The sequence below is a fragment of the Salmo trutta genome, chromosome 27 (genome assembly GCF_901001165.1).
Source record: "Salmo trutta chromosome 27, fSalTru1.1, whole genome shotgun sequence".
Taxonomy (NCBI): domain Eukaryota; kingdom Metazoa; phylum Chordata; class Actinopteri; order Salmoniformes; family Salmonidae; genus Salmo; species Salmo trutta.
In genome coordinates, this window is record NC_042983.1 from 26295281 (window position 1) to 26315206 (window position 19926).

General features: G+C 45.7%; 1 protein-coding gene across 2 annotated transcripts; it reads left to right on the forward strand.

Moving 5' to 3' along the window:
- Positions 1-3883: 3883 nt before the first annotated feature.
- On the forward strand, positions 3884-17088 carry krt1-c5 (keratin, type 1, gene c5). 2 transcript variants are annotated; one of them, XM_029717493.1, is made up of 9 exons: positions 3884-4003; positions 4694-5118; positions 5397-5479; positions 6145-6301; positions 11056-11220; positions 11561-11686; positions 12668-12885; positions 16215-16240; positions 16387-17088. In XM_029717493.1, the coding sequence occupies exons 2-9, from the start codon at positions 4711-4713 to the stop codon at positions 16500-16502; spliced, it is 1299 nt and encodes a 432-aa protein (XP_029573353.1). In that variant the 5' UTR covers positions 3884-4003; positions 4694-4710; the 3' UTR covers positions 16503-17088. The 2 variants fall into 2 exon arrangements, with proteins under 2 accessions (XP_029573353.1, XP_029573354.1); XM_029717494.1 differs by having other exon boundaries at positions 4699-5118.
- The last annotated feature ends 2838 nt before the right edge of the window (positions 17089-19926 follow it).

Here is a 19926-nt window from a genome sequence, read left to right on the forward strand (position 1 = left end):
TCCTACTACACCGGCTCTGATGCTCGTCGGATGTGGCAGGGCTTGAAAACTATTATGGACTACAAAGGGAAACCCAGATGCGAGCTGCCCAGTGATGCGAGCCTACCAGTCGAGTTGGTAGGCTCGCGTAAAAAATGACTTTTATGCTCGCCTCGAGGCAAGCAACACTGAAGCATGCATGAGAGCACCAGCTGTTCTGGATGACTGTGTGATAACGCTCTCAGTAGCCAATAAGAGCAAGACCTTGAAACAGGCCAACATTCACAAAGCTGCGGGGCCAGATGGATTACCAGGACGTGTACTCAAAGCATGCGCGGACCAACTGGTTTAGTCTGATTTAGTCTGTAATACCTACATGTTTCAAGCAGACCACCATAGACCCTGTGGCCAAGGAAGTGAAGGTAACCTGCCTAACTGATTACACCCCTGAAGCACTCACGTCAGTAGCCATGAAGTGTTTTGAAAGGCAGGTCATGGCTCACATCAACAGCATCCTCCCGGATACCCTAGACCCACTCCAATTTGATAACCGCCCCAACAGATCCACAGATTACGCAATCTCAATCACACTCCCCACTGCCCTTTCCCACCTGGACAAAAGGAACACCTATGTGAGAATGCTGTTCATTGACTACAGCTCAGTGTTCAACACTATAGTGCCCACGAAGCTCATCACTAAGCTAAGGACCCTGGGACTAAACACCTCCCACTGCAACTGGATCCTGGACTTCCTGACCGGCCGCCTCCAGGTGGTAAGGGTAGGAAACAACATGTCTGCCACGCTGATCCTCAACACTGGGGCCCCTCAGGGGTGTGTACTTAGTCCCTCCTGTTTTCCCTGTTCACCCACGACTCCAACACCATCATTAAGTTTTCTGACGACACAACAGACTGATCACCGACAACAATGAGATAGCCTATGGTGCCAGGACAACAACCTCTCCCTCAATGTGAGCAAGACAAAGGAGCTGATCGTGGACTACAGGAAAAGGCGGGCCAAACAGGCCCCCATTAACATCAACAGGGCTGTAGTGGAGTGGGTCGAGAGTTTCAAGTTCCTTGGTGTCCACATCCCCAACGATCTATCATGGTCCAAACACACCAAGACAGTCGTGAAGAGGACACCACAACACCTTTTCACCATCAGGAGACTGAAAAGATTTGGCATGGGTCCCCAGATCCTCAACAAGTTCTATAGCTGCACCATCGAGAGCATTCTGACATCCTGACTGGCATCATCGCCTGGTATGGCAACTGCTCGGCATCTGACCGTAAGGCGCTAAAGAGGGTAGTGCGTACGGCCCAGTACTTTCCCTGGGGCCAAGCTTCCTGCAATCCAGGACCTATAGAATAGGCAATGTCAGAGGAAAGCCCATAAAATTGTCAGAGACTCCAGTCACCCAAGTCATAGACTGTTTTCTCTGCTACCGCACGGCAAGCGGTACAGGAGCGCCAAGTCTAGGACCAAAAGGCTCCTTAACAGCTTCTACCACCAAGCAAGCCATAAGACTGCTGAACAATAAATCAAATGGCCACCGGACTATTACATTGACTCCCCCCTCCATTTGTTTTGTGCACTGCTGCAACTGTTTATTATCTATACATAGTCATTTCACCCCTACCTACATGTACAAATTGTCTCTAACCTGTATCCCTGCACACTGACTCGGTACCGGTACCCCCTGTATATAGCCTTGTTATTGTTATGTTATTGTGTTACTTTTTATCATTTTTTACTTTAGTTTATTTGGTAAATATTTTCTAAACTCTTCTTGAACTGCACTGTTGGTTAAGGACTTGTAAGTAAGCATTTCACGGTAAGGTGAGCAAGTATTCGGTGCATGTGACAAATAAAGTTTGGTTTGATTTGAAGGGGATGAGACAGGTTAAAGAAGGATTTTTAAGCCTTGAGACACTTGGAACATGGATTGTGTATGTGTGCCATACAGAGGGTGAATGGACAAGGCAATAGACGTGTGCCTTTGAACGGGGTATGGTCATAGTAGGTGCCAGGGGCCCCAGTTTGTGTCAAAAACTGCAACACTTCTGGGTTTTTCAGACGCAACAGTTTCCCGTGTGTATCAACAATTGTCCACCACCTAAAGGACATCCAGCCAACTTGGCACAACTTTGGGAAGCATTGGAGTCAGCATCCCTGTGGAATGCTTTTGACACCTTGTAGAGTCCATTCCCCGACAAATTGAGGCTATTCTGAGGGCAAAAGGGGGTGGGAGGGTGTGGGCAGGGGGGGTAACTCAATATTAGGAAAGTGTTGCTAGTGTCTGGTATATCAATTTAAGTCTGCTTTGCTATTTCAGAAAAGGAATGTAGTTGCCTATAAATGCAATAGCTCCTTCTTACCACTGAATGGGGTGAGAGCACTGCCAAAGGCAGCTCCTATCAACATTTCATGTTGGGGATGTCAACAGGTATGTCTCCACTCTTAATCTTAATTATCCCAACAATTTGTTTATATATTGTTAACAACTTTGGATTTCCTCATGTGGTCAGGGTCCAGGTATGGCAATATGAATGAGGTCAGTTTTAGTATCTGATGTGTTGGAGGTGGTGATGTTTCCCACAAGGAACCACTTCAAACTTATTCTTTCCCAGCTTGACTCAAAAAACACCTATCTTTCATTGTTTAATGCAGATGTAGTTCAATCTGACAGTGGTTAGATATCAAAAATAAGGACTGCACGAAGGCACACATAGACATTACCAAAACCTAGACTTGCAATGCAAAGGTATGTCTGTGTTTTTAGGCCAGAGCTCAGCCCCAACCCAATCTCCTACTTCCGCCCACCTCGGTACAATTTCTCAGGGGTTTTTCCTTTCTTTCCTTTCTCCTCACTCTCTCTCTCCATTGTCCCAGCTTCCTCCCTTCCTCTCTGCTCTCCCCAGCCCCTCGGCCCTCAGCCCATCCTCACATGGAACAGTTGTATCCGGTTACTCTGTATTGTGCTGCGGCTCAATAGGAGCCATGTTCAGTGTAATAGTGAGTGTGTGTGTGTGTGTTCACCCCTAGCTAAACTCTCCATTGTAGCTAATCAGGTCAGACAGGACAGTGCCTTTAAAGAGGATGCTGTTACTGTACTGAGATTGGAAGCATAACAGGCAGTAGAGACTGTCTGTGTGACTTCTCAGTTTGCCCTAGCATTATTGGTCCGTCATTGATGTGCTAGCATTGATTTTTAGTATAACGTTAGTCTAATTAATATATGTCTATTGTATTATATATTTGTGCCATACTTGTTCAGTTAGTGGTGTATCATTACGATGATGGGATTTTTTGTAAGCCTCCATTTTTGTCAATGAAGGAGCTGAGAAATAAGACATATGGGATTACAGTATTTGAGGGTGTAACGGCCGTCGAAAGGAGTAGACCAAGGCGCAGCGTGTTGAGTGCTCATCATATACTTTTAATAGAACACTTAAACAAAACAAGAACACGAACGACAGCCAAACAGTTCTGTCAGGAACATCAACTAAACAGAAAGTAACCACCCACAAAACCCAAAGAAAAGCAGGCTGCCTAAGTATGGCTCCCAATCAGAGACAACGATATACAGCTGTCCCTGATTGAGAACCATACCCGGCCAAAACAAAGAAATACAAAACATAGAAAAAAGGACATAGAATGCCCACCCTAGTCACACCCTGGTCTAACCAAAATAGAGAATAAAACCCTCTCTATGGCCAGGGCGTGACAGAGGGGATTATAATGATGATATATTTTATCTATCATGGCAAGACCTCAAATTTTGTAACCCTCTAGGGTGTCACATTGCGCTCTACTAGTGGATCCTTTTGATTGGATACATCCATGATGGCTCCGCCCAATACACATATATTCTGAGCCAGTCCCTCGCCCCCTTCGGTGACACAGCTCAGCTCATCTGAGGATTCTCATATAGCCATAACAGTCACCTGTACCATCAGGGTCAGAACCCATCACACCTCAAACAACTTTCACAGGATCTGCTTCAGCACACATACATATGTAAGTATTTTTTTCTTTGAAGTTCTCCTTTATTTTCCAAAAGTTTGTAAATAGATTATAATTATGTATGTTGAATTTATTTCTGTTATGTGACCTGAAATTGACAGTAAACAGGCTTTTTAGTGTTTGGTAAGCAAGTTTTTCTTTGTACTTTTTCAGTTCACACTGGGGAGGGGAGAGTTAAAACACAATGTACAGTAGGTCTGAAGCAGTGACATCTAGATGCAAAATTAATTTGTCTTGTGCAAAGAGATGGAGACTTCAGCTTCATGGATATTAGATGATTGGATGATTTTGGATGATTTCAAACATACTGTATTGTTCGCTAAAGCAATATTGTCTGAGAGTCTATTGGGCACAATTGACATGAACAAAGGTTATTGTTAATTTACACCACCAGATCAGAATATTATGAGTTTAGGTCTGAGCTCTGTGTGCTGTATGTTTCTATAATGGCACAACACTGCATTTACAGTGGGTGTATAGTCCAGCTGCTATATGATTACAAATGACAGAATAGTTCATAAAGTGTGTTTTAGTCCTCCTCTACTCTGGTTAGTAGTGTGGTTAAGGTTATGGTTAGTTTTTAATTCAAATTTTTAGGAGAGAAATGTAATAACTTTTGCCTTTGCAGCTTGGCCAGTTAGTGACAACTGAAAACACTCTACTCTCTCCACCACTCTGCCCCAGCGCAGCAGAAACGCACCATGTCCTCCACCTTCTCCATGCGCAGCTACTCAGCCCGCCAGCCATCCTTCTCCAGCATGTCTCTGAGAGACAGCAGTAGTAGTGGTGGCAGGAGCCGCTCCAAAGCCCCTGTCTCCTCCCTGTCCTCTGCCAGCACCCTGTCACTCTCCCGCTCCCTCTCCATGGGCAACGGGCTCAATGTCCTGGGCGCCCTCTCCTCCCTGAACGGCATTGGCGTGGGCGCCAGCGACAAGGAGACCATGCAGGGCCTGAACGACCGGCTGTCCAACTACCTGGACAAGGTGCGCTCCCTGGAGCGATCCAACGCTGAGCTGGAGCTCAAGATCAAACAACTGATGCTGGAGCGGGCCCCCAAAGGTCACGATATCGAGGGTATGATGGCCCAGGCTCACGCCATTGGACAGGAGGTCAGTGCCCACCTGGCCGTAATGATGAATATGATATGTAATCAGCTAGTCAGTAATTGTGTATAGGTCACTATACCTGGGTACCCTTATTGTTTACATTTGTGTAGTCATATTCCACAAATGTCTCCTGAATGTGCCCTGCCGTGCTCCTCAACTTCTTTCACTAGCACATCAGATCCGACTGCTGTCCTGCGATGGGACACTTTCAGATGTGTATCTATGTGCTTTAGTGTCTAACTTTAAAGTAAATGTGTTCCTTCCTTCCTGCTACTTCTCAGGTGAGAAAGAAGACCCTGGAGAATGCTCGCATCATGCTGGAGATTGATAATGCCAAGCTGGCCGCCGACGACTTCAGGGTCAAGTGAGTGCCAAACATAGAATTAGGAATTAGAACACTAGAATGGACATAAACCTTCTTATGATGGGATAAAGGTCAGCTATTTTGTTCAGGGAGTTGGTCAACCATGGTTTGCCAGTGCTTTCACCCCATTCCAGAACTTTTAGGGTTCATGATATAGCCCCTCTAGTAATTTAATAAGATCTCTATGGTGCCAACACAGAGGGGCTATTCTTTTACCTGCCTGTCTGTGAGATTCACATGGGAGTGCTAGACTACGTTGCATTTGGATAAATGACCTCTCTGTCAGGCCGAGAAATAAGAGCCTGCTCCCACGGTACTCACAGACTGAAAGGAGGCCATCAGTTAGCACTGGCCATGATAGCTAGATAGGGTCAAGGAAACATCATCCATTTCAGAGGTATCTGTGGTTGGCAAGGTGAAGCACAAATCAAGAGGTACCAGAGTTGTCTGTGTCAAGGTCCCTATGTATTCACAATGTACTGATGGTATACAGTCAAATGTTGGAATGCAGCAGTGCTCACAGTATGTGTAGATGTATCTGCTGACCGAGGTATGGTTACGTGTGTGTGTGTGTCTACCTGCGTGCATGTGTCTGCATACCGGCGTGTGTACCTGTGTGTGTCCATGTCTGTGTGCTATGCCTCTGTTACCATCCATTTGTGTAGATGGGAGGCTGAGGCCACACTGTGCCAGTCTGTAGAGAGGGACTGTCTGGCTCTCAGGAGGGCCAAGTCAGACCACGACCAGCTCATAGCCACCCTGAGAGGAGACCTGGACAGCCTGAAGGAGGAGCTCTACTTCCTCAAGAAGAATCACGATGAGGTGAGAGCTCCGCTGCATGGGTAAAAACTGGCCCAGCTATTACTGATGAGTAATTACACATCAACCTAATCACTTCACACGTTGTCAAACTGTTTTTGGTTCAGGGGAGGGTTGTTCCAGGAAACAGAGTTGTATTCCAGATTGTCTCAGTGCACATACTCTTAAATATGAATTACATCCTCAAAAAAACATGAGGGTTCATATGGTATCCTTAAGGCATCTTGTTTTACTTCGTAACATTTTTATTATTTTAGGCAAATGGTGCTTTTTGGTACATGGGTAATTGTGTTCAAATAAAAAAATAGATTTTCATTTGGTACGTGAATACAGTTTCATTTCCCCATGCATGTTGAATGTCACTGAAATATAATCATGTGCAGAATGACCACACCCTGTACTCCATGTAGTCTTTGAGTCTGGTGATACCATGATCATACAGACTACTGTACACACACACACACACACACCCACACACACACACACACACACACACACACACACACACACACACACACACACACACACACACACACACACACACACACACACACACATTACGTGACTTCCGCTAGCCACAGGGAGTGTGTGTGTTTAGACAGCCAGGTGTGATGTCCAGGATGTGGCCAACTACTCAGGCTCCCTAGTAGAAATTATATCTCCCACACACACAATATTACCTCTGAATAATTCATAATAAATAATTTATTGGGTTCTTATATCTGTCTTATTGTCAATGTTTCCGTCAGATACCTTTTTAACCTCCCTGGGCAAGGTGGGACGTTTGCGTCAAAAAATGCTATAACTTCAATTTCTCAAACATATGACTATTTTACACCAATTTAAAGACAAGACTCTGGTTAATCTAACCACATTGTCCGATTTCAAAAAGGCTTTACAGCGAAAGCAAAACATTAGATTATGTCAGGAGAGTACCCTGCCAAAAATAATCACACAGCCATTTTCAAAGCAAGCATATATGTCACAAAAACCAAAACCACAGCTAAATGCAGCACTAACCTTTGATGATCTTCATCAGATGACACTCCTAGGACATTATGTTATACAATACATGCATGTTTTGTTCAATCAAGTTCATATTTATATCAAAAAACAGCTTTTTACATTAGCATGTGATGTTTAGAACTAGCATACCCACCGCAAACGTCCGGTGAATTTACTAAATTACTCACGATTAACGTTCACAAAATACATAACAATTATTTTAAGAATTATAGATACAGAACTTCTTTATGCAATCGGGGTCAGATTATAAAATAGCTTTTCGGCGAAAGCACATTTTGCAATATTCTGAGTACATAGCCCGGCCATCACGGCTAGCTAATTTGAGACCCACCAAGTTTGGCCCTCACCAAACTCAGATTTACTATAAGAAAAATTGTATTAAATTTGCTGTTCTTTGTCAGAATGCACTCCCAGGACTTCTACTTCAACAACAAATGTTGTTTTGGTTCCAAATAATCCATAGTTATATTCAAATAGCTCCGTTTTGTTTGTGCATTCAGGTCAGTATCCGAAGGGTGACGCGCGAGCACATTTCGTGACAAAACATTTCAAAATATTCCATTACCGTACTTCGAAGCATGTCAAACGCTGTTTAAAACCAATTTTTATGCTATTTTTCTCGTCAAATAGCGATAATATTCCAACCGGGCGACGTTGTATTCATTCAAAGGCTGAAAGAAAAAAATGGAGAATTCTCATGAACGCGCATCTCCAGTGTCACTGTTCCCAGCCTGACCACTCACAAACAGAGCTGCTGTACTTAGCCCAGAGACTGCAGACACCCCATTACACTTTCTGGCGCCTTCTGAGAGTCAATGGAAGCCTTGGAAAATGTCACGTTACAGCAGAGATGTTGTATTTTCGATAGAGATGCCACAGAACAAATTGTCAGACAGGGCACTTCCTGTATGGAACCTTCTCAGGTTTTGGCCTGCCATATGAGTTCTGTTATACTCACAGACACCATTCAAACAGTTTTAGAAACTTTAGAGTGTTTTCTATCCAAATCTACTAATTATATGCATATTCTCATTTCTGGGCAAGAGTAGTAACCAGTTTAAATCGGGTACGTTTTTTATCCGGCCGTGCAAATACTGCCCCCTAGCCCCAACAGGTTAAGAGCTCATTTGGTGTCACGGCTGTTCAAAGGATTGGACCAAAATGCAGCGTGTTCGTAGTTCCACATATTTATTTTTTCCGTGAAACTAAATGCAATACACTCAATACTTGAAACACAAAAAACAACAAACCGTGACGCAGAGAGGAAAACACACTACTCAAAAGATAATCACCCACAAAAACAGGTGGGACAAACATCAACTTAAATATGACCTCCAATTAGAGACAACGACAACCATCTGCCTCCAATTGGAGATCATACCAAACAAAACCAACATAGAAATACAAAACTAGAAACTGAACATAGAAATACAAAACATAGACAAACACCCCCTGTCACGCCCTGACCTACTCTACCATAGAAAATAACCACTTACTATGGTCAGGACGTGACAGTACCCCCCCCCAAAGGTGAGGACTCCGACCGCACCTAAACCCCCACCCCCAACAACAAAACACAAAGGGAGGGTAGGGTGGGCAACTAATATCTATGGCGGCTCATATGCAGTACCCAGAACCTTCTTATCCAGCGCCCCCACCCATGGAGGCGGCTCGGGTTCGGGGCGTAACCCCCAACCCACCCACTGATCCCTCTGCTTCTTTGCTACCTGACCGTGGATCGTCGTCGAAATAACCAGACTGTAGATCATTGCTGCGGCGCGCCGCTTAAGGCTCCGGAGCGCCGTTGAAGGCTCCGGACTGGGGAGCGCCGCTGAAGGCTCCAGACTGGGGAGCGCCGCTGAAGGCTCCGGACTGGGGAGCGTCGCAGGAGGCTCCGGACTTGGGAGCGTCGCTCGAGGCTCCGGACTGAGGAGCGTCGCTGGAGGCTCCGGACTGGGGAGCGTCGCTGGAGGCTCCGGACTGGGGAGCGTCGCTGGAGGCTCCAGACTGGGGAGCGTCGCTGGAGGCTCCGGACTATGGAGCGTCGCTGGAGGTTCCGGACTGTAGGCCGTCTCAATAGGTTCCGGACTGTAGGCCGTCTCAGTAGGTTCCGGACTGTAGGCCGTCTCAGTAGGTTCCGGACTGTAGGCCGTCTCAGTAGGTTCCGGACTGTAGGCCGTCTCAGTAGGTTCCAGACTGTAGGCCGTCTCAGTAGGTTCAGGACTGAAAAACGTCGCTGGAAGCTCTGGACGGGGAACTGTCGCCAGAAGCTCTGGACGGGGAACTGTCGCCGGAAGCTCTGGACGGGGAATGTGCACTGGAATCCTGATGCGTGGTACTGGCATGGGTGGCGCCAGACTGGTAACCCCCACCTCAGGATGAGTGCAGGGAGCAGGAACAGGACACTCCGGACTGGGCAGGCGCACTGGAGGTCTAATGCTTGGGGCTGGCCTAGGTGGCGCCAGACTGGTAACACGCACCTCAAGGCGAGTGCGGGAAGGAGGCACAGGATGTACCGGACTACGGAGGCGAACTGGAGACCAGGCATGCTGAGCAGGTCTACTCCTTCCTGGCTGAATGACCATCTTCGCCCTACACCGGTCAGGAGCTGGCACCGAGAGCACCAGGCTGTGAGTGCGTATGGGCGATATATTGCGCATCACACCATAACCCATTACTCGTCCATCCACTCGCTCCTCAGCACGCCCGCTCCGTAGTGCTCTTTCTGCCAGTACCTCTCTTCGGAATCTTGCGTCGAGCTCCGCGCTTGACTCCCAGACTGGCTCCTGTCTGCTCCACGGCTCTCTCCGATATGCACGGGAAGTTAGATCAGGTCTCCCCCCTGACGTCACCAAACTTCCCGTATGGCCCCCAAACTCCCCGTATGTCCCCCTCTCCACCTTGCCTATTGGTGGATATAGCGCCTCATAGTATCCGTCGCTCCCTCTTTTCTTTTTCAATTTCCTCCTTCGGGCATCGATACTCCCCAGCCTGCCTCCAAGGTCCTTTTCCATGCAAAATTTTCTCCCAAGTCCATTCCTCCGAGATACTCCTTACCATGCTGCTTGGTCCTTTTGTGGTGGGTGATTCTGTCACGGCTGTTCAAAGGATCGGACCCAAATGCAGCGTGTTCGTAGTTCCACATATTTATTTATTCCGTGAAACTAAATGCAATACACTCAATACTTGAAACACAAAAAACAACAAACCGTGACGCAGAGAGGAAAACACACTACTCAAAAGATAATCACCCACAAAAACAGGTGGGACAAACATCAACTTAAATATGACCTCCAATTAGAGACAACAACGACCAGCTGCCTCCAATTGGAGATCATACCAAACAAAACCAATATAGAAATACAATACTAGAAACTGAACATAGAAATACAAAACATAGACAAACACCCCCTGTCACGCCCTGACCTACTCTACCATAGAAAATAACCACTTACTATGGTCAGGACGTGACACCTGGCTGCCTCCCCATAGAACCAGCAACAACACACTGACCTCAACTGTCGTCTGACATCTTGGTGTTAGTGTGTAGACATTGATTAGAACCTATCAGTATCAGCCATTACAGTTTTCCATTTCCAGGCCCACTGAATGTGTTTGTTTCTCTCCATCAGGGTTGGGGTCAATTCCATTCCAATTCTAACTCCAGTTTAATTCCTGAGGTGACTGAATTGAAATGGAGTTGACCCCAACTATGGTCTCTGTCCCTGTAGGAGATGGGCTCCATGAAGGCCCGTATGGCCAACGAGCAGGTGAATGTGGAGGTGGATGCAGCCCAGGGCCCAGACCTTGGGGCCATAATGGCTGAGCTGAGGAGCCAGTATGAAGGCATTGCGCGTAAGAACAAGGAGGACTCAGAGACCTGGTATCTTAAGAAGGTCAGTGAGACATCTGACATGGTAATGATGAAGAACTCAGCTGAGCTCAGTAGGATGTCACTGAGTAGAAGTATTCTACAGTATATCATCTGTGTTTGTGAACGTAGTACTGTATGTGGGTAGATGTACTCATGACTGCTGTGTGTATGCAACACTGCTGGTGCAATGGAATACTTATTCAGTGTCAGCCTGATTGTTTACTGTATGTACACGTATGATATGTGTGTGTGTGTGTGTGTGTGCGTGCACTTGTGTCTGCGCGTCTGTGTGTACGTGTGTATGTGTGTGTGTGTGTGTGTGTGTGTGTACGCATGTGTGTGTGCGTGTGTGTGTTTTGCAGCTGGAGTCAGTGCAGTCAGAAGTAAAGGAGAGCGGTGAGGCGCTACGCTGTGCTCAGAGTGAGCTCAGCGAGAGACGCCGCTTCCTACAGGCCCTGGAGGGGGAACTGGACAGTCTGCGCAAACAGGTACTGCAGCTGTCCTTCAGCTGTCCAAACGCCCCCTTCTGTCGACATACGCCCCTTTCTGTCCAGACACACCCCTTTCAACAGTCCAGACACACCCTTATCTGTCCTCTACCATTTCCTCGGCCTCTACCAATGCTTTCTCCCCGATGAGAAGCAGGGTTGGGGTCAATTCATTTTGGATTTTGAGGATACTGAATTCCTGGGCATCATTGTAAAATGAACCCTGTGGGAGGTACATGGAAAAACACTGCTCAAATAGATTGAGTCATCCTCCCTTAGTGTGTTGCTTCACATCTGCATCTGCTTTGCCATTATAAAGCAACAGTGCTGCAGTGCACACAGTGAATATCCTCTGCTCTCCTGAGTGAATGGAGGTGAATGGAGGTCAATTCATCAATGTGTCAGGACCCAGACAGAGCCAGACAAGTCAAGGTCATGTCTGTGGCACTGTCAGTAACATGGGAGGGCAGATATATACATCCCGCAGCAGCTCCAGATCTACATAGAGAAGGCGCTGGTTTGGAAAACAGATCATGTGTGTTTGTTCAACCTGATAAAGTACCTACTGTCTCTATAAGCTGAAGAATGATGAGTGAGGATGACACTCCCTGGTCTTGCTGGTCAATTGGTGAGGTTTGACAGATGGTAAATTGATGAGCCAGGTGTGGAATTCGAGAGCCATATACAGACTGTGTAGTTCTACTCAGGAGCGTATAACATGGCTGCTGTGTCTGTGTATAATATTAGTGCGCCAGCTTGAAAAGTGATGAGCTAGTGGCAAGCTACAACAATTTGGCAGCCATGTTTGTGTATAACATAAGCATTACAGTGATGAGTGGTGTAGTGGTAAGACACTATCACATTTCTAGCATGTCTGAGAATATATAATTAGCGCCTTAGCTTAGCGACGATCCCAACATCTAGCTAAACACAGTAGGTTAACTTGGCTGCCCTGGCCTGTCTTGTCTGTCCCAAATGCAGGTGGGTGTGTTGGAAGGGAACCTGAGAGAGACAGGCCATAAGTATGCTCTGGAGATGGACAGTCTGCAAGCCACGCTGTCTCAGCTGGAGGAGGAGCTGTCCCAGCTGCGTCTGGACATGCAGCGCAACAAGACAGACTATGAACAGCTGCTCCGCATCAAGCAGAACTTGGAGCTGGAGATCGCCACCTACAGGAGACTGCTAGAGGGAGAGGAAGTGTGAGTCCCTCTATTGATTTATTTTAATATTTGTATTCATTTTTTAAACTCAGATTTACACAGGCATAATTAGTATGAAGATTGACATTCCCTCACCTTCCCTCACTGACATTCCCTCAGATTTGAACATAAATACAGTAAGATACTGGGGGAGGATTATTGTTCTTGGTATGAGTTATTTGGAAACAAGCCTGAGCCTTGGTGAACTGTCGTCTAATTCAGACGGTAAATGAGACAAGAGCCTGGCGACAATGCTACCACTGTATGTGTGACTTGGCTTACTTCCTTGATATGTACACTGAACAAAAACATAAATGCAACAAATGTTGGTTCCATGTTTCATGAGCTGAAGTAAAAGATCCCAGAAATGTTCCATATGCACAAAAAGCTTATTTGTCTCAAATTTAGTGCACAAATATGTTTACAATCCTGTTAGTGAGCATTTTTTCTTTGCCATGATAATCCATCCACCTGACAGGTGTGGCATATTAAGAAGCTGATTAAACAGCATTACCATTACACAGGTACACCTTGTGCCGGGGAAAATAAAAGGCCACTTTAAATGTACAGTTTTGTCACACAACACAATGTCACAGATGTATCAAGTTTTGAGGGAGGGTGCAATTGGAATGCTGACTGAAGGAATGTCCAAAAGAGCTGTTGCCAGAGAATGTAATGTTAATTTCTCTACCATAAGCCAGAGATTGGTGGTAGAACATCATGTTCTAAAACATTGTTTTAGAAAATTTGGCAAAATGTCCAACCGGCTTCACAACCGCAGACCACGTGTAAGGTGCCATGTGGGGAAGCAGTTTGCTGATGTCAATGTTGTGAACAGAGTCATGGTGGCAGTGGGGTTATGGTATGGGCAGGCATAAGCTACGGACAATGATGTAATTGTTGTCGTGTGTGGAGGACCAAGACGCAACAGGGAAGTGTATACTCATCTTCTTTTTAATATTGAAGAAGGAGAAACAAAATAAATACGTATACAATTACGGAAACGACACTAACAGTTCTGTCAGGTGAAGAGCACAAAACAGAATAGAACTACCCACAATCCACAATACAAACACACCCCTAATTATAGGACCTTCAATCAGAGGCAACGATAGACAGCTGCTTCCAACTGAAGGCCCCAACACCAATTAGAAAAACATAGAAATTCAAACGACTAGACAGAACATAGAAATAAACTAACATAGAACAATAACCAAAAAACCCCGGACTAATAAATCAAATACCCCCTCTACATGAACACATACACAAACACACCCTGAACCACATAAAACAAATAACCCCTGCCACGTCCTGACCAAACTATAAGAACAAATAACCCCTTTACTGGTCAGGACGTGACAAACGAACACAACTGCATTTTAGCGATGGCAATTTGAATGCACAGAGACACCATGAAGAGATCCTGAGGCCCATTTCTGTGCCATTCATCCGCCGCCATCACCTCATGTTTCAGCATGATAATGCACGGCCCCATGTCACAAGGATCTGTACACAATTCCTGGAAGTTGAAAGTTCTTCCATGGCCTACAGTCGTGGCCAAAAGTTTTGAGAATGACACAAATATTAATTTTCACAAGGTCTGCTGCCTCAGTTTGTATGATGGCAATTTGCATATAAACCAGAATGTTATGAAAAGTGATCAGATGAATTGCAATTAATTGCAAAGTCCCTCTTTGCCATGCAAATGAACTGAATCCCCCAAAAAATATTTCCACTGCATTTCAGCATGCCACAAAAGGACCAGCTGACATCATGACAGTGATTCTCTTGTTAACACAGGTGTGAGTGTTGACGAGGACAAGGTTGGAGATCACTCTGTCATGCTGATTGAGTTCGAATAACAGATTGGAAGCTTCAAAAGGAGGGTGGTGCTTGGAATCATTGTTCTTCCTCTGTCAACCATGGTTTCCTGCAAGGAAACACTTGCCGTCAGAAAGTCCAGCAAGTGCCAGGACCATCACGTAAAGTTGATTCAGCTGCAGGATCGGGGCACCACCAGTACAGAGCTTGCTCAGGAATGGCAGCAGACAGGTGTGAGTGCATCTGCATGCACGGTGAGGCAAAGACTTTCGGAGGATGGCCTGGTGTCAAGAAGAAGCCACTTCTCACCAGGAAAAACATCAGGGACAGACTGATATTGTGCAAAAGGTACAGGGATTGGACTGCTGAAGACGGGGTAGTCATTTTCTCTGATGAATCCCCTTTTCGATTGTTTGGGGCCTCTGGAAAAAAGCTTGTCCGGAGAAGACAAGGTGAGCTCTCCCATCAGTCCTGTGTCATGCCAACAGTAAAGCATCCTGAGACCATTTATGTGTGGGGTTGCTTCTCAGCCAAGGGAGTGGGCTCACTCACAATTTTGACTAAGAACACAGCCATGAATAAAGAATGGTACCAACACATCCTCCGACAGCAACATCTCCCAACCATCCAGGAACAGTTTGGTGACGAACAATGCCTTTTCCAGCAGGATGGAGCACCTTTCCATAAGGCAAAAGTGATAACTAAGTGGCTCGGGGAACAAAACATCGATATTTTGGGTCCATGGCCAGGAAACTCCCCAGACTTTAATCCCATTGAGAATTTGTGGTCAATCCTCAAGAGGCGGGTGGACAAATAAAACCCCACAAATTCTGACAAACTCAAAGCATCGATTATGCAAGAATGGGCTGTCATCAGTCAGGATGTGGCCCAGAAGTTAATTGACAGCATGCCAGGGCGGATTGCAGAGGTCTTGAAAAAGAAGGGTCAACACTGCAAATATTGACTCTGCAACAACTTCATGTAATTGTCAATAAAAGCCTTTGACACTTATGAAATGCTTGTAATTATACTTCAGTATTCCATAGTAACATCTGACAAAAATATCTAAAGACACTGAAGCAGCAAACTTTGTGGAAATTAATATTTGTGTCATTCTCAAAACTTTTGGCCACGACTGTACATATTTAACAGACATGTCACCCATTGAGCATGTTTGAGATGCTCTGGATTGACGTGTGCAACAGCTTGTTCCAGTTTCCACCAATATCCAGCAACTTCGCACTGCCATTGAAGAGGAGTGGGGCAACATTCCACAAGCCAATGGCAGTCACGCCCCAACCTGTTTTTTTAAAGTATCTGTGGCCAACAGATGCATATCTGTATTCCCCGTCATGTGAAATCCATAGATTAGAGCCTAATGAATTTATTTCAGTTGACTGATTTCCTTATACGAACTGTAACTCAGTAAAATCTTTGAAATTGTCGCATGTTGCATTTATATTCTTGTTCAGTGTAAGTAAACTGTGTTTTATTGATTTGACTTTCAGGATCAAGGAAATGCCTCCTCCTAAAAGTAAGTACATTGTCAGATAATTTGTTCTCTAACCTCTATCCCAGCCTTTAAGATCCTGGCAGCCATTTTGTGCCACACATCAGCTATTACAGTGTACTAGTGCTGATAAGTGGAAACTGAAACTGTGGATCTGTTCTGTGTTACAGAGGAGCCCGAGGTGAGGACCAGGAAGATCGTCAAGGTGGTCACCCAGACCATGATCAACGGCAGGGTAGTGGAAGAATCCAGTGAGGTGGAGCAGATCAAAGACAGCAAGAAATAAGCTAATCAGCTCCATTCATTTATATCTTCATTATCTTCCTCATCATCACATACACAGAGCCTTGGCCCTCCACATTCTAGTTGAAATCACAAATTTGTGAAAGAATGCTTTTTTATCTTCAAACAAGGACAGTCTGAGTCGACTAAGGAGATGTTCGACCACCAATCTCTGGACATGCAGTAACTGTAGACTAAAACGTGGAAAATGTGTGGGGTCAATGTATAATCAATATTGGGAATATATCATTTTGGGGTTTATTTGGGAAATAGTAAACAGTAGTAGGCTAATTGTGGACTAGATGTGTGTCTGTTTTTATATGAGCTTGAGAGCATGAGAGATTCCTTCAACATTCTACTTTACATTAAGTTCTTTATGGCATATAGTAACTTTGTAACTATGCTGTACATTCACCAAAATGTAATTATGCCTATATTGTAGCTGCAGATAAAGTTTCTAAAACAATGATTGTATTGTAATGAAAGGAAACGCTCTGTTAGCAGTAGTTACAAAGTGGAATCCCCCCCAAATAACAGAATCTAGTGTTACCATATGGAATTGTATTAAATATAATATATATACATATATATATATATATATATATATATATATATATATATATATATATATATATATATATATACTACCGTTCAAATGTTTGGGGTCACTTAGCAATGTCCTTGTTTTTGAAAGAAAAGCACATTTTTTGTCCATTAAAATAACATCAAATTGATCAGAAATACAGTGTAGACATTGTTAATGTTGTAAATGACTATTGTAGCTGGAAACGGCAGATTTTTTATGGAATATCTAAATAGGCGTACAGAGGCCAATTATCAGAAACCATCACTCCTGTGTTCCAATGGCACGTTGTGTTAGCTAATCCAAGTTTAGAATTTTAAAAGGCTAATTGAAAACCATCTTGCAATTATGTTAGGACAGCTGAAAACTGTCATACTGATTAAAGAAGCAATAAAACTGGCCTTCTTTAGACTGGTTGAGTATCTGGAGCATCAGCATTTGTGGGTTCGATTACAGGCTCAAAATGGCCAGGAACAAAGAACTTTCTTCTGAAACTCATGAGTCTATTCTTGTTCTGAGAAATGAAGGCTATTCCATGCGAGAACTTGCCAAGAAACTGAAGATCTCGTACAAAGTTGTGTACTACTCCCTTCACAGAACAAACTGTCTCTAACCAGAATAGAAAGAGGATTGGGAGGCCCTGGTGCACAACTGAGCAAGAGGACAAGTACATTAGAGTGTCTAGTTTGAGAAACAGATGCCTCGCAAGTCCTCAACTGGCAGCTTCATTAAATAGTATCCGCAAAACACCAGTCTCACCGTCAACAGTGAAGAGGCGACTCCAGGACGCTGGCTTTCTAGGCAGAGTTCCTCTGTCCAGTGTCTGTGTTCCTTTGCCCATCTTAATCTTTACTTTTTATTGGCCAGTCTGAGATATGGCTTTTTCTTTGCAACTCCCATCACTCTCCTTGGTCAAATAGCCCTTACAAAGCCTGGAGGTGTGTTTTGGGTCATTGTCCTGTTGAAAAACGAATGATAGTCCCACTAAGCACAAACCAGATGGGATGGCATATCGCTGCAGAATGCTGTGGTAGCCAGGGTGGTTAAGTGTGCCTTGAATTGTAAATAAATCACTGACAGTGTCACCAGCAAGGCACCCCCACACCACCACTCCTCCTCCTCCATGCTTCACAGTGGGAACCACACATGCGGAGATCATCCGTTCACCTTCTCTGTGTCTCACAAAGACACCATGGTTGGAACCAAAAATCTCAACTTTGGACTCATCAGACCAGACAGATTTCCACCGGTCTAATGTGCATTGCTCGTGTTTCTTGGCCCAAGCAAGTCTCTTATTATTATTGGTGTCCTTTAGTAGTGGTTTCTTTGCAGCAATTCAACCATGAAGGCCTCCTCTGAACAGTCTCCTCTGAACAGTTGATGTTGAGATGTGTCTGTTTGTCACGTCCTGACCGGTAAAAGGGGTCATTTGTCATTGTAGTATGGTCAGAGCGTGGCAGGGGGTGTTGTTTTTGTGTGTTTTGGGGTTGGTTTGTTTCATGGGGATTTGTTCTAGTTTTCATTTTCTATGTTCATTTTCTATGTGTGGCCGAGTATGGTTTCCAATCAGAGGCAGGTGTCTTTCGTTGTCTCTGATTGGAAGCCATACGTAGGCAGCCTGTTTTTTCCTGTGGGTTGTGGGTGGTTGTTTTTCGTATAGTCTATGTTACCTTACAGAACTGTCGTGTGTCATTTTGTTATTTTTTGTTTAAGTGTTCACGTTACTCTAAATAAAGAAGATGAGCACTAAACATGCTGCGCTTTGGTCTAATCCTTCCGACAGCTGTGACAGAACCACCCACCAAAAGAAGACCAAGCAGCGTGGTAAGGAGCAGCAGAGGTATCTGGAGGAATGGACTTGGGAGGAGATTCTGGATGGTAAAGGACCATGGAGGCAGGCTGGGGAGTATCGTCGTCCGAGGGAGGGGATCCAAGCAGAGAAAGAGGAGCGACGATACTACGAGGCGTTATATGCACCGAAAGGCAAGACTGAGAGGCAGCCCCCCCAAAAAATTTTTGGGGGGGCATACGGGGAGTTTGGCTAGGTCAGGGGGAGCCCTGACTTAACTTCCCGGGCGTACAGGAGAGAGCCGTGGAGCAAACCGGAGCCAAGAATGGAGTCAAGCACGGAGCTTGACGCGAGATTCCGGAAGGAGGTACTGGCGAAGAGGGCACGACTGAGCAGGCGTGCAGAGGGGCGAGCGATGCATTACGGGGTGATGCGCACTATCTCGCCCATCCGCACGCACAGTCTGGTGCGGTCGGTACGGGCTCCGCAGCATTGCCGTGCTAGAGTTGGCACTCAGCCAGGAAGGAGTATGCCTGCTCAGCGCATCTGTCCGCCAGTGCGTCTCCTCGGTCCAGCTTATCCTGCGCCTGCTCTACGCACGGCAGCCCTCATTCCCCAGCACAGCCCAGTTTGCCCTGTGCCAGCGCTCCGCCCGTGCCAGGCTACAGTGACTATCCAGCCAGGACGGGTTGTGCAGGCCGTGCGCTCCAGACCTCCAGTGCGTCTCCAAGACCCAGTGTACCCTGTGCCTGCTCCACGTACTCTTCCTCCAGTGCGCCACCATAGCCCAGTACGTCCTGTGCCTGCTCCGCGCACTCTTCCTCCAGTGCGCCACCATAGCCCAGTACGTCCTGTTCCTGCTCCCCGCACTAGCCCAAAGGGGCGTGTTAGTAGCCTGGCGCCTCCCATGCCAGTCCCACGTAGCAGACCTCCAGTGCGCCTCCATAGCCCGGAAAGGCCGGTGCCCGCTTTGAGCACGCGGTCCGCAGTGCGTCTCCCCAGTCTGGTGAGACCAGTTCCAGCACCCCGTAGGAAGCCTCTAGTGATGGTCAATGG